Below are 20,612 nucleotides of genomic sequence, written 5' to 3'. Positions count from 1 at the left end.
GGCCTATCCTTTCAGAGAGTGTTTTTTGAATGGTGTCTCTTGGTCCCTCNATGCAGTGCTGGTTGAGGAGCATAGAGAATGAGAGAGAAGACCGGGCGGGATGAGGCACAATTGGAAATAGAATGAACAGGCAGAAGGGATAGGAAGCTTTTTTCAAAGAGGTAACGGGTAGAATATGTTTGGATAGGTGAGAGAAGAATGCTGGTGTTATCCAGAGAAACTATATAGTCTAATTACTCCTGAGAGAAAGAGATGAAAATGTCGGGAGGTGTAGAATTTACATCTACAGAATGGACTTGTTGTGATTGTTTAAGCACGCTGGTGACCAGAGGTAATCAGGTCAGTGTTCTGGGGAAAAAAAGAAAAGAAAAAAAACAAAAACAAAAACAAAAAAACCCCCAAAAAACAGAAACAACACACATAAAAAAGGGGGGGGAGGGAGGAGGGCAGCTCTCAAGCAGGGATGGGCGTGGTGTGATCCAATGAGTCAGGCGGGAGTTCTGCCTGTAGGTTGTAGGGAGGAGAGTGGTTGAGCTCCACCTAGCTTCTATAGGCTTGTAAACTTCCTGAGCCAGGACCTCAGGCAAAGTTTGTTGTGCTTTTCAACCCAGCCCAGTCCCAGCCTCCAAATCCTCGGCCAAGCACCCCGCTGAAATTGCCTCAGGCGATCCCCTGGCTTTCCCCTCAGGGAGATTCCAATCTTCTAGGCTGGCTCTGGGGGTGGAGCCAGAAGCCTCTGCTCCTTTCTCCTCCCAGTGGGGCTGGGGGGCCTGGGCGGGGTGGGGTCTTTGCCGGCGCGCTGAGCCCCCGCTGGAGTGAGGAGATCAAGTTCCCTCTGTGTCTCAATCACCCAAAACACGAACTAGAGGTCACATCTGCCAGTTTTTAGCGCTTTGCCTTCCCTCTAGAGTTCCAGCCAGCTAGGAGCACAGACACCGGTGCCTGCGCGCCTCCTCAGGAGTCCAAGCCCGCCTCGAGGGTAATAGCTGCAGGCGCGCAACCTCTCCCAGCCAGCCAGCCAGGAGCCAGCACAAAGAAGCAAATCGTGGGCGCAGCCCCTCCTGGGCGACTTGGAGCGTGGAGGGGCCTGATGCGCAGGTATTTTGTGCGCAAATATTTTCTACACCCCGAGTGGAGGTTTTTCCCCGAGCGGAGGTTTTTCTGTTTTGGACTCTCTTTTTCCCCTCTCACTCCCCACAGAGGGGGTGGCCCATCTCTCCAGTCTCCAATCCAAGCCCAATTTTTACTTCCCCAGTTCGCACTCACGTTAGAAGTCTTTCTCAGTGGAATCTGCATCCTTTCTCTCCCAACTTCTTGGGTGTGGTACGGTTTCCTATGGCTTCAGATCTTTTCTGTGTGATGCCTGGGCGTGAGTGCAGGTATGGAGCTCCCTACTTCTCCGCCATCTTGCCCCTCCCCTCTACCGTACATCTTAAAAAAGCATTTTGCTAAGATTCTTTCCTGGGGCCCTTGAGCACTTCCAGACCACAAGAAGACCTGACCTGGTAGGAGTCATAGAGAGAGCTGGTTTTCCTAACCGAACCATTGGATTAAATACCCACATCTAGTAGGGTGCCTGGGTGGCTCAGTCAGTTAAGTGTCCAACTCTTGGTTTCAGCTCAAGTCATGATCTCAGTTTGTGGGATTGAGCCCCATGTTGGGCTCAGTGCTGACAGTGCAGAGCCTACTTGGGATTCTCTCTCCCTCTCTCTCTGCTCCTCCTCAGTTTGCTCTCTCTCTCTCAATAAACAAACAAACAAATAAACATTAAGAAACATAAAATGCATACCCATATCTAGTTAGAAAACAAGCATTTAAATTAATATAGGCATATGGAATAGCCGTGTAGTGTGATCATGTGTTACCATCGCACCCCACTTTCATAAGCAGAGACAAACCAGAAGTGACACCTCCCCCCAGACATAAATCTTAATGAACCTTGCTTCATTCGGCTCCTGCTTCCAGAACATTACAGGTCCTAAGACTACAACCACCCCTAGATGATAATTAGACAGTTCTCAGGTAGGAGATGAGTTTGTACTTTGTCCACTACCAGTAACCCAGCAGCAGAAGTTTCTCTCTTGAGAGCTTCTCTGTGTGAAGGAATGCCTGTCTCGCCAGAATGCTGCAGACCTGACCCTGGAAGCCTTGTTCATATGTCCCTGGCCTCATCCACTCACTTCCACTGTGTTTGCTTTCTGAAGGTCATAAATACAGGATGCAGCCTGGCAGGGTCTCCTCCTGAAGATGCTTAGAAGCTGAGCCTTTTTAAAAGGAAATTAAAGCAGGGCTTCTGGGTGGCTCAGTGAGTTAAGTGCTGCTTTGAGCATTAAGCCCACTCTGGATCCTCTGTCCCCCACTCTCTCTGTCTCCCTCTCTCTCTGCCACTCCCCTCTTTTTCTCTCTCAAAAGTAAACATTTAAAAAATAATAAAAATAGATAAATAAAAGGAAATTAAAGTCACAGATTAATTAAATCTATTGATTATGGAAATGTAACCTTCATGGGACTATAGTAGGAGCTAAGCCTGGGAGCCCCAGACACAAAGGAGAAAACTAACTTGGAAGCAATAGAAAGAACATGGTTCCTGGAGGTGACCTATCAGGGGGTATCTGTTTGGGTTCCACTATCCTGTATTTGCACGCAGTATCAGTCTATTCCATAGAGTCTCCTTGCAGATAATCTCCTCACATATTTACCGTCATTCACTTGATCCCCAGAATCAGACTGGGAGCTTCCCAAAGAGAAGGGTGAGGTGGAAGCTGAGTACTGAGGCATGGATGGCCCAGTGTTGCATGCGCTTGTTTATACAGATGTACCCCCAGACTGCAGGTCTTGAGGACTGGGTCTCCATCCTGGAACGTGCAAGATCCTTATGTGGTATTTGATATCCCTTCTGAGTTAATTTTATTTTCCCCCATCTTTGGAAATTTTTCATATTTTTATGTTCTTAATCAGATTTTTGTCTTCTAAAATTACCTCCCTCCTCAAGGAATATAAAATCATTTAGGGAATATTGTGTCAGATATTACCAGGAGGCAAAACAAATTATTTCTGAGTGATGCATTAACTCTCTCATTTTCAATCTTTGTTTCTTTCTTTTCTTCTTTCTCTCTTCCTTTCTTCCCCCCTTTCTTTCTTCCTCTTCCCTCCCTCCTTCCTTTCTTCCTTCCTTTACTGAGTGTCATTTGTTTTATCAAAGTTTGCTTGGGAACCCAACATGCACACAGAAAGAGGTGGAACTGTTTAGGCACAGGCAGGGTGTTTGGGTCTGAGGGCTGTTCACCCCTTCCCTGCCCTTCAAGAGGCCCCTGGTCCACTGCATGGGCTGCAGCATGGAAGCATTAAGTGAAAATGATGAAACCTGCATTGTCATGCACACTGTAATGTTCCCCTTAAAAATAAATGCGTAGATTGGCATTACTGGAGGAACGTCAAACATGTTGTAGTGAAAAATACATATCTATTAGGAAATCTTGTGTTTCTACTCATTGAACTTCCTGAAGTTGATTAACAAAAAATAACTGAGTTCTCAGGTTTTAGAACTAGAGAGTGAAATGCATGTGATACTTTACTGACACTGCACATTGTTTCATTGTCCGATGATGATGCAGGGCCTGAGTTGGGAGAGATGGCTGTTGAGCATTGCTGGGGGGAAATCTGGTCATACCTGCTTTGAGCTGTCTCCACTCAGGACAGTAGGGAGCCTGTGCTCCAAGCATCCCACACTTGAAAGAGATTAGGGCAAAGGCTGAAGCTCTGGCTTCATAATCTGCTTTGCTCCTTGCCTGGGCTAATTCCGAAATTCTGAACTCACAAATTCCTTGGCCCTCACCGAGCACTAGGAAGGGGTGACATACATGAACTTGGGATTCTTTCTGGGATGGTCTCTACCCCTGTGAGGAAGAATACAATTGCTCCTGTCCTAAGACCATGCTAGACCCTGCTGCTCTCCCTTAGCAGTGCCCCAGGCCCCTGACACCCTAACGCTATCACTTCTTCCTATCCCCTTCCACCTCTCCTACACGGGTTTATTGAGGAAACTCCCAAGCAGTGGAGCTCCTGCTTCATTCTCCACCTGGGCCATCCAAATGTACCAACACTCTCCACAAACAAGCTCTTTCAAAGTGTCCCAAAAAGGCAGTTTCAGTGTTCAAATAGATTTTGTTGGTTTTTTCTTGCCCCCATTACACTGATATAAGAAATAATCTCTGTCTACAAAACAATTACTACCTAGTAGGAGAAACTAAATTACATGCCCAAAATAATTACTTAATAATTTAGGACAAAGTGTATTTAGATACTAACATATTCCGTGTTACTGATCTGATTCCGGACGTCTATATACCTTTGTATCTGCAAGCTATGTGTGCATTACACAGAATGAGTCCTTAGCAGACATCTGTGGTTTTTATGTAATCTGATGTCGGTACAGGAGAGGCTAGTGGACCTCAAGATATCAGGGTAAGCCTGGTGCAGAGATGAGTTGTCTGAATGCTAAAGGGATTAGGGTCTTCCACAGACAGGTGGGCCATGGGAGACCCTTAAGTGGACACAAGTGTAGGTGAGGGAATGTGGTCCCTGTGATGGCTATGCAAGTACTTCAGGACTCAAAACCCAGACATTGACTTTGCCAACATGGCTCACTAGGAGCTATTTCCTCCTTTAGCAGTAGAAGCTTTGTTGTATATTGACTTATCTTGGGGGTATCAAAGGCATTTACCCACACTTCTCCACACCTCTCATGTAGGTAGGGGATCTCACACTCCATGCTGGCTGCAAGACCATAGAACATTGGGTGTGCCTCTGACAGACAACAGAAGCTTGAGAGAGCTGCATCCACCTGCCTAAATCCTCATAATGACTTATCCTTATCATCAGCTGCCCTAAGACAGCCTTGAGCCTGACCAGGTCATCATTCTCCCCCCATCATCCCTGTGGTCTCACCTAAGTGGATGGTTAGTATGTGCATAGGGAAGGTATTTCCAGTGGGGAAGGAGAAGAGACAAGGTGGGAAGCAGGGCTGGGCACCAGTAGCCCAAATGGAGCAAATCGCCTGGTTACTCCAGCGCACTCTGGGCAAACTCTGGGAGCTTTGCCGCTTCAGCTGGTACTGTCCATGTTGCACATGTGAATTCTTTCTTTCAGCACATATGCTTTGGATGCCTACTATGTGCAAGACACTGTTCTGGGCACTTAGGGTGCAGCTGTGAGCAAAACATGCAAATTTGTCTAGTTTCCCAGTGCTTATAGGGAGAGAGTCAGTAAATAAACCAGTGCCACCTGTGGTGCAAAGGAGACAGATAAGGGGGTAGTAGTGGGAGAGAGCAGTGACAGCCTTATGGGACATCTGGGGAAGACTATAAAGAAAAGTGGCATTTGAGAAAAGCCCCAGATGAAGTTGGGAAGCCGGTCATGTTTGTCTCTGGGGTAGAGAATTCTAGGCTGAGAGGATAGCAAGTGCCAAAGCCCTGAGGCATTTCACAGGAGTATACGAGGGTTCCCTGTGGGTGGAAGATAGTGAAGTCAAACTTAATAGGGGTCAGATCCTAGAAGACAGAGTTGTCCAAAGAACTTTCTGAGATGTTGCAAATGTTCTACATCTGTGCTGTCCAGTTTGATAGACATTAACTACTTGTGGCAGCTGAACACTTGGCATGTGGTAGTTAGACTGAGGAGCTAATTGTTAGGTGTATTTGATTTTAGGTAATTTAAGTCTAAAGAGATCCATGTGGCTATGACTGCCATGCTAGTCAACACAGATGAGTGTCATGGACTGCTCTGAGATCTCTGGTCTTGACCCTCAGTGAGATAAGGCCGAGGGACTGGTGGCAAGGTCAGGTCTGACCTGTGTCTCAGTGAACAAGCTTGGGTATTGTGCTGAGTTCCAATCCTGATCCAGCAGCTGCTCTTTGGGTGACAGCCCACGTTATGTGATTTCTCTGTGCCAAGTCTCAGTGAAACCGTAGTCCATGGAGTTCTATGTGAAGATGCAGGAATGGTGAAAGCCCCTCACCTGTTAGCACAACTGCACCTTGACAATTTTCATTGTTAAGTGAACTTGCTTTTTATAGAAAAATGCTAAAACCCAGAAATGCAGAAAGAAAAAAATCACCAATATCCTGACCATCCAGAAACACATTCTGACATCCTGGAGTGAATATGACTTATTCCACTTTCTGCTCTAGTTTTTCACCTCAGCTCTTATAAACATCTTTCTAGTAGAATAAATAAACATTTATATCATCATTTTCCATGATTATATAGAATTCTTTTTTTCTCTCTCTTTGAAACCTTTTTTCCCATGATTATATAAAATTCTATGTAGAATTCTTTTGTAATTTTGCTGTTTTTAAACAGTGCTGTCAGGAACACTCTAGAACCAGCACCCCTATATGTCTGGAAAGTGAGCCTCCGTGGGGAACTCTGCACTCCAGCTGCCTGAGGCCCTCTCCTCTCCTGCTCTATGAGCCTCCACTCTCTCCTTGGGGCCACATGGAACTGCACTGCAGATGAGCAAGCAGCGTCTAGGAGGGATGGGAGGGCAGTGTGAGACCCAGAGGGGTGGGCAGGGGGATGTGGGAGGTCTTGAGTGACACCACGTGACATGGCTGAGCCCAGCTTTGCACCCCTAAAATGGCATCCTCACGGCCCAAGCTCACATAGCTGAGTGAATTGTTATGTGCAAAACACTGGGCATTGTGCCTGGCATTATGATTGTTTTATTAAAATCTCCTAAGGAAGAAAACCCCAAGGGGACAACCTCTGAGTAGAGGTGCAGAGAATGGGTCTGTTGTGGGGGGCACAGGGCACAGCCGAGGGACCGAGCAGCCACTTCCTCTGCCCGCCCAGCACTGGCTGCCTCAGAAGGAGCCTCTACAGGAATTGTAAGTCCCCTTGGAATGCTTTAGTCTGCCTTACAATTCTCCAATCTGATGACCCATGAAAAGGATTTTTAGAAGCAGCTGCTGTGTGTGATGAATTTCTCAGTACTGGTGGTTGTGTGTGTTTTCCCTATTTGGTTTATTGTTATCTATGCAGCCTCACCCAGGCTGGCCTTGTGAGCTCTCCTCTCCTCTCCTCTCCTCTCCTCTCCTCTCCTCTTCTCTCCTCTCCTCCCTGTTCTGTGGCAAGATGCCCACGGCTGCTTATGCTCACAGAACAGCCGCTGGTGGAAGACAGAACATAAAATGAACTGGGCTGTTTTTGTCTGCCCTGTAATTTGTCTGAATCTTTAAAATCTATTTTAATCAAAATTGACTAATTACTTTGGTACTGTGTAGCCACAACTTTGCAATTTACAGAGTGTGGTTCCCTTATGCTTCTAAATAAAAATCTGTGAAGATTTTGGGGGAGTGCCCTGAAATCTAATTCTTTGCTTCATGGGGATAGTGGTGTAATTCTAAGCAGAATCCAAAAATGGAAGTCAGAGTTCAGTGTACCTGTGCGGTCTGTGGCAACAGTTCACACACTCTGGCCACACGATTGGGAAGGCTCTCACTGGCCACTACTACCACTGGCCACTCCACTACTGTCGTGAAACATACAGGTCCAGAAGCAGTCATTGTAATCTCTGGGGTGGGTGAGGCAGAGAAGATACCTCACCTTTGTGCAAGAAGCAAATTGAGCCAAAATGGGGTTTGCTTTGAGCCAAGCAGTTACTGCCCAGCATAGTTTACTTATAGAGTTCTGGAAGGAATAGCCATTGACTGCACAGTTCTGTGATTTGGCAAGACTCTTAGCTCTCAGAGCCCAGCTTTGTCCTTCATAAAATAGAAAGAACTACAACAACAACAACAACAACAACAACAACAAAAATAGTAACAACACTTATTTCCAGAGTTGCTATGAGAATCCACCTAACACAGGTATGTAAAACTCTTAGTAAAATAAAACAAACAAGAAGTCCCACAAAAGCCAAACAACTAAAATACCCATAGACAAAGTTGTTGGCTGTGTGCACGCATGTCCACCTGCAGCAACCTGACCCATCAGCATGAAGCTCATTAGCTCAGGATCTGAGGTGAGGGCAGGAAGAAGTGGCTGTACTTTTATACCTGGTCCTCTACCTGTCTCAGGGGCTCTCTGCTCACAGGTTACCCTGGGATTGTCCTCTAGGTGCCCCCCTTTCCCAGAGTTCACCAGCATCTCATGCAGAGGGCCCTTCACAGTGCAACTCAGCCACATACACTGTGCTGACTGACAGCCAACCCCTGTTTCCAAAGTGAGGGTCTGGAGGCCAAGGTGTTGACACATGGCTGCTTGTCTGGAGACGGATAGCTGTGAGGACATTCAGGCTCTGCCTTGAACATTGCACATCCTTCATTCAGATCAAAGATTTCGGCATCCCAACAGGTCCATCTCTCCCTGGCCAGCCCTCCAGGCCCAGGTTTCACCTGTGAATTGTGCGTTCCTGAGGCTACTCAGTGCCTTCCCCAGACAGACATAAGGACGGTGATTTTCATTTCCTTTTATTGTTTAGGAGACCATATGGAAAACAGTGCTGCAGAGTGAAAAGAGTAGAAATTTCACAGCGCTCTGTGGAGGAGAAACCATGCAGTCCCAGACTCATGGAGGGGATATCGCCCCAGTGGCAGGCGACTCCCCAGGTCAGAGAGACTGCCTGTTGGAAAGGAGCCAGCCCTCTGTGAGAAGTGATGCCTCCCAGCCCCTGTCCCACCAGTGTGTGTGTGTGGGTCCGTGTGTGTGAATGTGTGATAGGTGGACAGGGGGCTGTCTAATGCATCACCTACTTAAGTCACTGACCCTCTGGAGAAGGTCCTTGTTTGTGATTTGAATGAGACCATCAGAATTTGCCTGTTCTCCCTCAACTGCCCGGAAAACAGTCTTAACGGGAAGTTTCCATTAGTTTCCTGCAGCTCCTCAGCTGTCTGCACGCTGACTAGAAGCTCTGATTGGCAGTGATATGTGCATTTAGTTAACCAAGGGAGGGACCATGGTCTCCTGTGGACTTTGTCTGTGTGTGCATGCGAGTGTCAGGGGGAAGAACATGGGGGCACTGCTGGGAGTGGACCTGGCAGCGATGCTCACGCAGCACAATGCTCACACGGGGTGTCCACCAGAGTGTTTGGTGCTTCAGGTCACTGCCTGCCCCTAAAGCCACCTGAGGAAGCAGCGAGCATGGCTGCAGTGTGCACCAAATGTCTCCAGTCTGTATCCAGAGGCTGCGTGTTTAACAACCTCTGCCTCTGGCAAAGAGAGTGAGGAAGCTAATGACCCTCTTTCAGAAAGAAATGCTCCATTTCTTTTTTAGGAAACAAAATCTGGAGTAAAATGTGATTCTATTGTTGCATAAAATAAGCACTTAGAGAGGCTGGCCCTGGTTTTTGGATGAGTCAGCCTGAGTGTTCCATGTTTTGATGAGGAGAGAAAATTCATGATGGGGGCCCAGCAAATGGAATAACTGATTAGGCAAAAAGCATCCTCTAATCACAGCATCCAGAGGTGGATGTGCCGGTAGGACAACAACCATTTAGTGTGTGGAGCTAGTGAGCTTTTCTGCAGGGAAGTTTCATCCATGGCTGCCATTGTTAGTGGGGGCTAGAGTCTTCAGCAGCTTTTACAAAGCCCTGTGCCAGTCCCTGACCCCCTGCCTCAGACTCTCTAGGAGGCCTGGCTGAGCCCACAAGCCCCACTAAGTGGCCTCCTCACAGAGAAGCTTCCAAAAAAAGCAGCAGTCAACTCCTCTGGAGGCAGCTCTTTCACACAGGGTTGACACCAGGCCCAGCAATGCCCTAACTCCTATCACAGTCTAAGGAGATGGAGGGAGCTCAGGGACAGTCAGTTGTGCAGTCTCCTTGCCCAACACCGACCCTCCGTGTCCTATAAACCTGTTTGAAGTCTTAGAATAAAGAGAGGATTACACACGCTGGTGTGGCCTTCTGAGAGTGCCCATCCCATCCTTGCGTAGATGAAAACTTTACCCCCACTTTGTGTCACTGGATCCCAACGATCTGTGAAATAATGGGCTTCTGTAGGATTTGATTTCAATGGAATGATTTAAGAGTCAAGTACTTGGGATTTTTCTCTTCCTGTTCTTGATAAGGATCTCCTTAACTGGGGCTTCTTTCCTTGGGGGAAGTCTGCTGTAGGCAGTAACAACAACAGTGACCTTCCCGGAGGGGCTTTCTCCCTGCCAGGCTCAGCACCCATGTCTGGGGGCATCACATACTGACTGTGTTAGTGGCTCTCTTCTTCTGTCCCATCCCTGTCTTCCTTTCTTGCAGAGCGACTACTCGAGTGACACAGAGAGTGAGGACAACTTCCTCATGATGCCCCCAAGGGACCACCTGGGCCTCAGCGTCTTCTCCATGCTCTGCTGCTTCTGGCCTTTGGGTATTGCAGCCTTTTACTTGTCCCACGAGGTAAGCCTGTCTCCATCGGCCACACAGGCAGCCTGCCTGGGCTGCTGAGGAGGAGAGCCTCAGAAGCCTGTTCAATCATGCTATCCCAGGGGCCTGCAGTTTATGGTTGGAGGACTGGCCCATGAAGGAGGTCATGGGCCTCACCTCAAGGTGCTGGGACTGGTGAGTGCTGGAGTCTTCTGCTGCTTTTTACAAACCTGGAACTGAAGCAGGCTGGGAGGTCTGCCTGTGAGCGGGCATCTAGGGTGTGCCAGCAGGACTGACCCAACTCTGGGAGGTACTGTGCCCAGGACAAGGACAACAGGAGGGAGGTGGTTCTGTCTGTGACAGGCTCATTCACATGAATAGGTTGTAGTGTCCACCACCTGTGCGTACTCCTCAGCTGAAGCTGAGTGAGAGGAATGGCCCATCCCAGGGTGAGTCACACCTTCCCTCCTCCAGCGTGAGGGTTTCTGGAGGCATTGGTTCCCAGATCTTTTTCATGCAAAGCATTTACCTTGTTGTGCCTTCATGGAAGCCAGGCTTTGGAAGATGTTCTCTAGCAAATGAAGAGTGTTCATGCATAAACAGTCTCTGTTCCCATTTTTTATTAATCAAAGGGACACACACCTGCCAGTCACAGTGTGTTTCAGCATTACCAAACCCAAAACCTCAGCCCAGCCAAACCAGAGAAAGACAAGGTGGCTCCCTGTGTCGGCAAGGTGGAGAACGTGGTACCCACACTCATGTGTGTCCCCTGGGTGCACTGCATGTCCCTTGGTGCTCAGGACTTCCTCTCTAGCTTCCAGGGTTCTGGGGCTCAGGCCGCAAACTCAGTCAGGCAGGCCTGGTGTCTGAAACATTTATTTCTCCCTGCTTGAAAACAGGTCCCCTGGCTGACCCCAGCATGGCTTCTCACTGCTTCTTGTTGGTTTCTGTGTTGATCTCATTTTGTTTTATGAGAGAAGAATCCCTTGATACATTGTCCTTTCTCCCCTCCCCATTTTATTACATCACAGAGGAACAGGGGAGAGCAGTGCACCAACTGATGTCAGAGCCCCTGAAAGCAAGTGCTTCTTAGTAGGAACTCTCGAGAGGCCCTTCCAGGCAGGGACAAAGCAGAGCCCTTCTCAGTCAGCACTGCTCTGCTGTCCTGGTTCTAAAGGATAATGGGTGTGGGGTGGGTATGTTGGGGGCAAGTCCTGCACTACTGTGGTTGGGCTAAGCGGTTGTTCCATATTGTTCCAGCTTGGCCTGGAAGGTCTGTCTAAGCTTCACCTTTGTGAGTTCATCCCACAATGCCAGAGACCCCCTTCTTTGGAGGAACAAGCATGGGCCAGGAAGCAAGACTCCAGGTCTGGCAGAGGCCTGGGTGGCTATGGGGCAGAGTCAGGCGTAGGTGTACCCAGACCCCAAGAAGGGGACATAGGCACTATATAGGCTGAGAATTAGGGCACATAGCCAGACCTGGAGAGAAGCATGTGGACAGATGCCCTCGTGTGTGCAAAACACAGGGCCTGCCTGCTCCTGTATAAACTGCACTCTGAACCTGGGTCAGCATGCTACAAATAGGCCAGGGTATTTTCACTAAGAAAGGGAAGGTCAGGAGGGTAGAGCAAAGAGAAACAGCTTCTCACACATCATAGGCCATTCAGGTTTCTCCTTAAGCTCAACGTGTGACTTCAGGTCTCCGCCTGTATCCCAGTCCTGCCACCTGCAGTGGTGAGGGAAGGCGGATCACTTCCAGCTCCTGGGTCAACCCTGCTGAGTAAGCCCTTTACGTACCCTGGCTGGAGGTGGGGGGAGTACCATTGATATCAGAGCTATATTTTGGTTGCCACATTTTAGATGGGGACAGATGTGTTTAAAGGGACAGCAGCCAACATTGGCATGAATGCACACATAGGGTGTTGGATGAAGTGAGCCCCGGGTAAGTGGCCGGGCACAGGGAAAGGAGGGAGAGGCTGCCCCTGTCTTGGCTGCTCCACATCCTGGGTGAGGCCCCCATCTCTGGAGCAGGGCAAGCTGTTCACAGCACCTTTGTCTGAAAAACCAAGGCCACAGTTGCCATTTAGATTCTTTCTCAGAAAATAATTTCATTCCTCACAACTTAAGAACCTCTTACTTGGGCCTGATGTGTCAGATGTTTAATACCCTCAGTGGTAAAGATGATTCTGAGTATTTGTTTAACAGTGAATGTGAAATGCAGTGTCTATGGAGGCCTCTGCTCACACTGCTCCCAGGTGAAGAGCAAACATTGTTGAGGAGTTTAGGGGTTTCCTGCAGCATTGAAATTTGAAGAGAGTTTCTGAGGGATCCTAGCCTCTCAATCCCTCTTTTCATTGTGTTGTGAGCATGGATTTCCTTCAGTGGAACCCCAGCAGAGAAGAGGTGCCACATTTCATAGAGAACTCTCTGCAAGTGAGTGCCCTTCACAAGGCCTGTGTCCTGATCCTTCTCCCTAGGCCCACAAAGCTCACTGCTTACAGCCCACAGCTGTGGCACTTTGGGGCTTTCCTGCAGTCCTGGGGGACAACCAGCCTGGATGCTCAGCGTTCCAGCCCAGCCATCAGGCTGTGGGGCATTCTGTTTGTGTTCTTTCAGTCCAACTGCAGACACAAAGTCTGCAGCAGGCATTAGAGGGGAGCTTCCACGGGAGACCACGTGGCACGCAGTAGAGCAGACACGCTCTGCGAGTCATTACACTAAATTAAATCAGTACTTTCCTGGGCAAGGCCAGCTGGGAGCTCTCCCCATGGCACTGGAGAGAGGAGAGCCCAGAGCTGGTTTATGCAGGGTCCTTTGTTGTGGCCACAGGCATGTCCTACTGCCCTCAGCTGCTGGGGTGCTGAAGCGCTGACGTCATAGTGGAGCAAACAGCCTATCTATGAAGTCAGGACCCCTCCAGGTTCCAAACACTGGCTCACAAGGAAATCTTTGACATCTAAGTGTGACTTAGGGTAATTTTTTTCCTTTTATCATAGATCATATCTCAGTGTAGTCACTGACAATTAGATCATGTCTGTGCATTGTCAAAATAACCACTTAATGGACTACTCAGGAACATGTGAGTCCATTCCAGGAAAACACAACAAAGCAAATCTCAGTGGTTAGATGACTTAGGGCAGGGGGGAGGAGAATTAATAGGATCCCTAGACTTAAAAAAACCAGCTTATTTTTTTTTCTGCTTTATTCCGGTGGGGTCAGCAGGCAACTTTGCCAAGCCTGTTTCCTGATCCATAAAATGGTATCACAATAACCTAGTGCATGCAGTCATCTGGATCAGGGAAGTGAAGTTAGAAAGTTTCCAGAAGGTTCCTGAAAAGCAGCAGGTGCTGACCATGCTCTCCTGGAAATCCCAGATGTCAGTACACAGGTAGGTCTCTAGGCGAAAGGATACCTGGAAGGAGACAGGATATTTTCTCTAACAGATTTTATAACTAAAAAGGTGTTGATTAAGTACTAGTAAGAATAGTACTGAAAGTGTTAGTAAAGCAGGTGACATCTGCTGAGCACCTACTAGGTCCCATGTTAAATACTACGCACCTGGCTTCTCAGGGAGCGGTCCTGACCAGCAGCATGGACATACCCGGAACTGTCAAGAACGCACACTGTCTAGCCCCAGCACAGACCTGCTTGATCAGAGCATCTGGGTGTGGGGCCCAGGAATCTGCATTTGAACACAGGAAGACTGTGAGGCAGCAGTGCCATCATATCACTCTGCGGGTCATGAAACCAGGGTTCAGTGAGATCAGATGGTGTCCCAAGGCCAAAGGAGGCTGACGGTGAGCTGGGATTACCAGGACAGCCTGGCTCGAAGCCACCTCTAGAGGAGGCAGCTGGCTGGGCCTGATCAGCATGGAGGCCTTGGGGGGATGAGCATGGTTTTTGTCACAGCCTTATTTTACCTCAGCAACGTTAATTGTTTGCTCCAGCCCCCAGTGCAAGCAGATTTTATAAACCAATTTATAGACGGGAAAGTGTTCTATGCAATTTTGGCAGAATCATCTAGGAACTGATGCTTCTCAATGATGTGGAGGATAGAAATGAATCTGTAATTTGCCAAGTGACTGCTGTGAGCTAGTTATTGCACACACTTTTTCTTATTTAACCTTTGAAATGAGTCTGAAAGGTGGACAGTTATTATCCTCATTTTATGGATGACAAAACTGAAATTTCCATGGATTAAATGACATATAGAAATCAGAGATGTAGCAAGTATGGATACATGACAGAAATATCATTATTTCTAACCTTAAAATCCAATCTTCTGCAACATAATTTGCCTTTTATCTGTTTGCAAACAAAATTAGAAGCATAGTACTTGCTTCTAAATCCACCATTCCTGATCCCACTTATATCAGGGTAAAAGTGAGAAAGACACTTCCACTCTAGACAGTACTGTCTGTGCTGTGTACCCTCATCACCTCACTCAATCCCATGGGGCAGGCGCTAGTGAGACAGAGGCTGAGGGCCCTCCCCAAGGAGTCCTTGGGTCTGGGCCTGAGTGCCGGGCAGGCCGGAGGTTTGCATGTGCTGTGTCTGCTGCAAATGTCTCCTGCATTCTAGTACTTATTATGTCTTGATTTCATTTCATTTCATAAAATGTTTCTTTCTTTTACTAACTGAAACATCATAACAATAATTAAATGAGAAACGGGTATTAAGAATCAGATTATGAATTTTATGAATAGGACCAGCAAAGGGAATTGGGCAAATTAGGGGGGAAAAGAGGAATCTCTTTATAGTATAAAACCAAGAAGAACAAGAGTCCAACTTTGCATATGATAATACCCTTAAAACCCAGTCATTCATCTGATATTTACTGAGCTCCCACTATGTCTCAGGTATTGCTCTGGGTGGAAGAATATAGCAGCAAACAAAGCAGAAGTCCACCTTCCCAGAGCCAGAGCCAACATTCTTGTGATGAGAAACAAAAAACACACAAAAGTAAACTTATAGCATATCCAATAGTGATACATTATAAAGGAGAAAATTCAAGTTGGAAATAGATATGGAGCATACATTATTTATTTATTTATTTATTTATTTGAATGTTTTATTTATTTCTGAGAGAGAGAGAGACTGAGCAGGGGAGGGTCAGAGAGGGAGACACAGAATCTGAAACAGGCTCCAAGCTCTGAGCTGGCTGTCAGCACAGAGCCTGACGCGGGGCTCAAACCCACGAACCGTGAGATCATGACCTGAGCCGAAGTCTGACGCTTAACCGACTGAGCCACGCAGGTGCCCCGGGGCATACAATTATAAATAAGGGAGCCAAAGAAGGGCTTGCTGAGGGGGTAACATTTAATAATAAAATTATAGGCCGACTCATGAGTATCTCTTGAGGAAGAACTTCTCGGGCAGAGGGACAGCCAGTGCAAAGGCCCTGAGGGGGAACATGCCTGGTTCATACAGGGAATGATTTGGGAGCCAGTGTGGCTGCAGCAGGTGCACTTTGATTGTGGAAGAGGAAATAAGACAAGAGAGGGGTGGGGTGGGGCAGACCCCACAAGGCCTTTTAGGTTGTAACAGTGACTCAGGCTTTTTGTTTGGGGTGAGAAGCCACTGGGGTGTTTGAGCAGAGGAAAGACACCATCTGTCTACACTCTATCAGGGCAGCATGTGGAACGTAAGGGTAGAAGATACCATACTGGATTCGGGTATAATCATCAAGGAGTAGACCATCCAGTAGTGATCTGGACCACAGTCATGGTTGGGAATTTAGTGAGAAGTAGAGACATCAGGATGGCTTTTAGAAGAATGGCCAAAAGATTTCAGTTGTGGGTCTGAGAAGGAGAGAAGGAAAGGAGTCACTGGATGATGGGTTCCTTTGGCGGGGGGCACACTGGCTGTGTGCCAAGGGAGCAGGGGAGCCAGGCTTTGACCCTGGCAGGTTTGCAATGCCTTCTATCATCCAAGTGGAGACACTAAGAGGACAGCTGGTTGTGTGTATTTGGGACTCAAGGGAGAAGGACAGGAAAAAGATGAGGTTTAAGAATTAAGCTCTCACAATAGGGAGGCTGGTGGCAGCATTGGCAAGAGCAGTTTCCGGAGTGCTGGAAGTGAAAGGCCATGTCCGTGGGCTCAAGAGAGAGTAGGAGAGAACAATTCAGAGATACTGAGCTGTGCTTCTGGGAACCGGAACAGTAGGCACTGTGCAGAGGGTATGGGAGGGGCTCATGGGTGCTGGGAATGTTCTGTTTCTTGACCCGGGTGCTGGTTACACACTTGCCAGCATTCCCACAAGGATAAAGCTCAGTAAGTGGAAACTGGTCACTTATTGAGCATCACGTTTAATGATACATGCACTTTTCTGTAGATATATTTTAACAATTTTTTTAAAAGATTATGGGAAGAGAACCATTGGATATGGTACATCAAGTTATCTATTTTGAAGAGTTTTGCTGTAAACAGAACGAGAAAGGGGGAGTAGTTAATAGGAGAGGTCATGTTAAGAAAAATTCTTTTAAGTAGAAGAAATCATAGCATATTTGTATGCTGATGAACGTGATCCAACAGAGAGGGGAAATTGACTTGACACCCAAGAGGAAGGAGGAGCTTGTAAAAGAGAATTTCTGGAGAGATGATCTTGAGTGGGTGGGCAAAGTAAATGGAAGCAGTTGTCTTCCTTTTAAGAAAAAGTTTATTTATTTATTTTGAGAGAGACAAAGACAGCATGAGTTGGGGAAGGGCAGAGAGAGAGGGAGACAGAGAATCCCAGGCAGGCTCCACTGTCAACACAGAGCCTGACATGGGGCTTCAAGCCACGAAACTGTGAGATCATGAACTGAGACAAAACCAAAGAGTCAGATGTTTAACCAACTGAGCCACCCAGGAGCCCCAAATCACTTACTGTCCTTAAGAGTTCCCAAGTTCATGCAGAACACAGGAGGCAGGTGAGGGCGTAGAGCCCTCATCTTAGGGCTCCAGGTTCCTAAGTTGCACAGGAAGCTCCTAAGGGAGCAGTGGTTGATGTCCGAGGAGAAAGGAGGAGCTGGGGGCAAGGGAGAGCATGTAGGACTGTGGCCCCTGATGCCATCTCACATGCCTTGCCAGCAAGGCCCTCCGCAGGGCTCCCCTGACTAATTCTTTGGGGCCCAGGCAGAGGGGATGCACTAGGGCTGCCAGCTTGCCTGAAGAAGACCACAAGCAAGGGATGCAGGGACTCAGTACATAAGCAAAGGAGCAGGTGTGAGGATGGGCTGTGGAATCTGGACAAAATAAGAAGGGAAGGGAGGATATGAGGGCAGTGGGGCATGGGCGGTAATAAGTGCCCTAGCACTGAACATTTGCTATGCTCAGGCACTGTTCCTGCATTCACTCCCTGTGCTTCTGAGGAGGGTCCTCCTGTCCCCATATTCAGGTGAAAAAATGGGCCCAGAAACATCAAGTTAGGTCACATCTCCAGGGACAGAGCCAGGATCAGTCCCCAGCCTCCCACTCAACATCACTGCCCACCTCCAGGTTAGTGCTCAGTAATTATGTACTTGGTGACTGATTCCACCCAAATAGCAGTCAAGTGTTAGAGAAACCCTGGGTCTTGCTTTAGAGATTATGAATACTCACATAGGGAAGAAATATCTAAGTCTTGGATCCTTTCCTCTTGTTTTCTCAGTGAAATAACAACCCTGGTTATAGCTCCTAGGGATATGCCCTTCCTATCCAGTAGGACTGGATAATATTAAATTATAGGAGAGAACCAAGCAGTCCTGAGTAATAATATATGCCAAAAGATACTTACTTTATTTCTTACATTTGACTTTCTCTAGCCAAGTAGAAACATAAGTCAAGTACATTACAGGCTGCCTTTTTCCCTCTGAATAAGTGGCTATACAAATTCTGCAAAGGTGAAGGGAAACAATTATGGCATTTAGGATGTGAAAACCTGTCGCTTGGATCAGCCCTGGTAGAAGACATGGGGGACACCCGTACTGTCCAATGGGAATTAAATGCTTCCCTCCTAAATCTCTCACCTTGGATGTTAATACTAATCGATTATGGCTGATTTGTAGGATTCTTGAGAATGTTTTAACCCCATTTCCATAAAGAACCAAAAATTTTCTGTAACCACTCAAGACATTGTGCCTCTCAAAGAGAGTGAGGGTATGATTTCCTTGAGAATGCCAAATAATACTATTTGCTGGATTTGCTTTTGTAGTTGGTTCTTGAGCCACCACATTACTGGTCCTAAAAAGAACTAACCCATGGGGCCATCAGAACTTGGATGACTTGCTCCATCTTCCCATTTATCGATATTGAAAGAACAAACTGATCTGCTCTTAGAAAAATGTGAGATTGGTAAGATGATTTGAAAATAGGGAACAGGAAATTGCTAGGGACTTCTGCTCATTGCCTAGACTTTTGACCTCTTGTAGCTGGAATAACTCACATGTTGTGTGTGTGTGTGTGTGTGTGTTTATTTTTCTAAGAGCAACTTAGATAATTAAATGTGAAGAAATCTTTTTCTTTGCAACATTGCTTCTCCACAGCACCCACACATGTGTTTACCTACATGTGGTTTCTAAGTCCTTTCCCTCCCCACCAGTCACCCTCAGATGTCAATGACCATCAACTGGACACCTTCACATTTATGTGATTAGTCTCCATGTCAACCACAGGGGTGTCACTAGCTTCCCATAGGTGTTGTGACTTGTGCAGCAGAGGAGCATCTGACTTTGAGTATCTGATGCCCTTGTCGCTGAGGTGCAGAGCATCCAGGCACCACAGAGAGGTACATGCAGTGTCTGGGGGTGCTGAGGCAGTGGGATTATTTCTTCCATGGGGGTTCAGGGAAGAGATGGCCCCTAAATTTCCTCCTCCTTCCTTCCTTACCTTCAGCCTACCATTCAAGGCCTTCTCATGGTCTTCCACAATGCACTCAGAGGAGACTTCTTGGCAGCACTGCTCAGCAGACAGATGATGGATGTCATCCACTATGCATTTGCAGCTAAAAGTGCAAGCTAAAAGGGAAGAAATAGTATGTTCAGAAGAGATTCTGGCTTTATGTTATAGGAATGGCTGCATGTGCTTTTCCTTATTTCTGTTCTAATATTTCAGGACATATTTTACACCCCACCCCCCCCACCCCCCGCCCAGGGACTGCCCTATTCCATGTTATTTCTGATTCTGAATGACCTACCGTTATTAGGGTGTACCAATTTTGGCCTTATTCTCCAGGAGCTATTGAGCTGGAAGAGGGAGAGCCCTTGCTGCAGTGGCTGAGCGTGGCCCTGGCCTAGCCCGTGGGGGCTGGAATGGGGGCCACTGCTTCCCCTGTAGGGCCCTGGGAGATGACTAACACCATAGCAGCAGGCTGATGAGCACTGAGAAGAAAGATCCGCCAGCCTCCTGGACTTGCCCTAGGCTCCCTAGGACATGGAACCTGCAGCAAGTTTGGGGTGATAATTCTTTATTTGGAGGTACAATCCCAGGTCAATGAAAGTGAAGGTAATGGAAATGGTGCATGGAAGGAAGGAAAGAAATGAAGTGGGTGCCTTACCATGCTGGCCACCACCTCCCAGTAGAGGAAGCTGGTTGCTCACTACACAGGACCTCGCTGGCAGGGGCCACTGGAGAGGGAATGTCATCCTGCTCCCATTGCCCCACACAGGTAGAGTGATTTACCTGCTTGGGCTGTAGTGGAAGAGAGGCCTGGGGTAGAGCAGGCAGTGACCAGCCAAAGGCAGGAGGCTGAGGGGTTCTGAGGCACAGATGTGTCTCATGTCCCTCCCACTGAAAGCACAGGTACTGAGCTAATCACCTGAGCATTTAGCAACCTGAGGTTTTAGCCCCTGTTATCCCTGAGGACTGCCCCTCCCCCAAGGACACAGGAGTATTGAAAATGTAACAGGAACATTCCTGGCCCAAAACATACCTGACACCAAAAGTAAAATGTAATAAGCAATAAGGCAGCATCCAGCCTTTATTCTTTACAAGGCAAGAGCAGCTCCCCTCCATAGAACCAGAACTACAGTAAGAGCGTTGCAATATGCAATATGAGCTGGGCAATATGCACACTGCTTTATAGGTACCTAATTATTACAATGGCCCTATTAAATAAAGTACTAGTGGGGCGCCTGGGTGGCTTAGTCGGTTAAGCGTCCGACTTTCGCTTAGGTCATGATCTCGCGGTTCGTGGGTTCGGGCCCCGCGTCGGGCACTGTGCTGACTGCCAGCTCAGAGCCTGGAGCCTATTTCGGAGTCTGTATCTCCCTCTCTCTCTGACCCTCCCCTGCTCACGCTGTC

At 47.6% G+C, this 20,612-nt stretch overlaps 1 protein-coding gene across 1 annotated transcript in view; it reads left to right on the top strand.

Annotated features, from left to right (window-relative positions):
- Nucleotides 1-908: 908 nt before the first annotated feature.
- The window catches only part of LOC144240667 (synapse differentiation-inducing gene protein 1-like), a gene marked incomplete at its 5' end in the record, with an annotated part of 84,294 nt that continues 64,590 nt past the window's right edge, over nt 909-20,612 (top strand). The window contains 3 exons of the mRNA XM_077775046.1: nt 909-979; nt 3,306-3,383; nt 10,248-10,385. Of these exons, the coding sequence (XP_077631172.1) occupies nt 909-979; nt 3,306-3,383; nt 10,248-10,385 (287 nt within the window). The remainder of the gene's footprint in view (nt 980-3,305; nt 3,384-10,247; nt 10,386-20,612) is intronic.

This window comes from Crocuta crocuta, unplaced genomic scaffold (assembly GCF_008692635.1).
Source record: "Crocuta crocuta isolate KB4526 unplaced genomic scaffold, BGI_CrCroc_1.0 scaffold1863, whole genome shotgun sequence".
In the NCBI taxonomy this organism is placed as follows: domain Eukaryota; kingdom Metazoa; phylum Chordata; class Mammalia; order Carnivora; family Hyaenidae; genus Crocuta; species Crocuta crocuta.
This window is presented reverse-complemented; position numbering and strand designations above follow the sequence as displayed.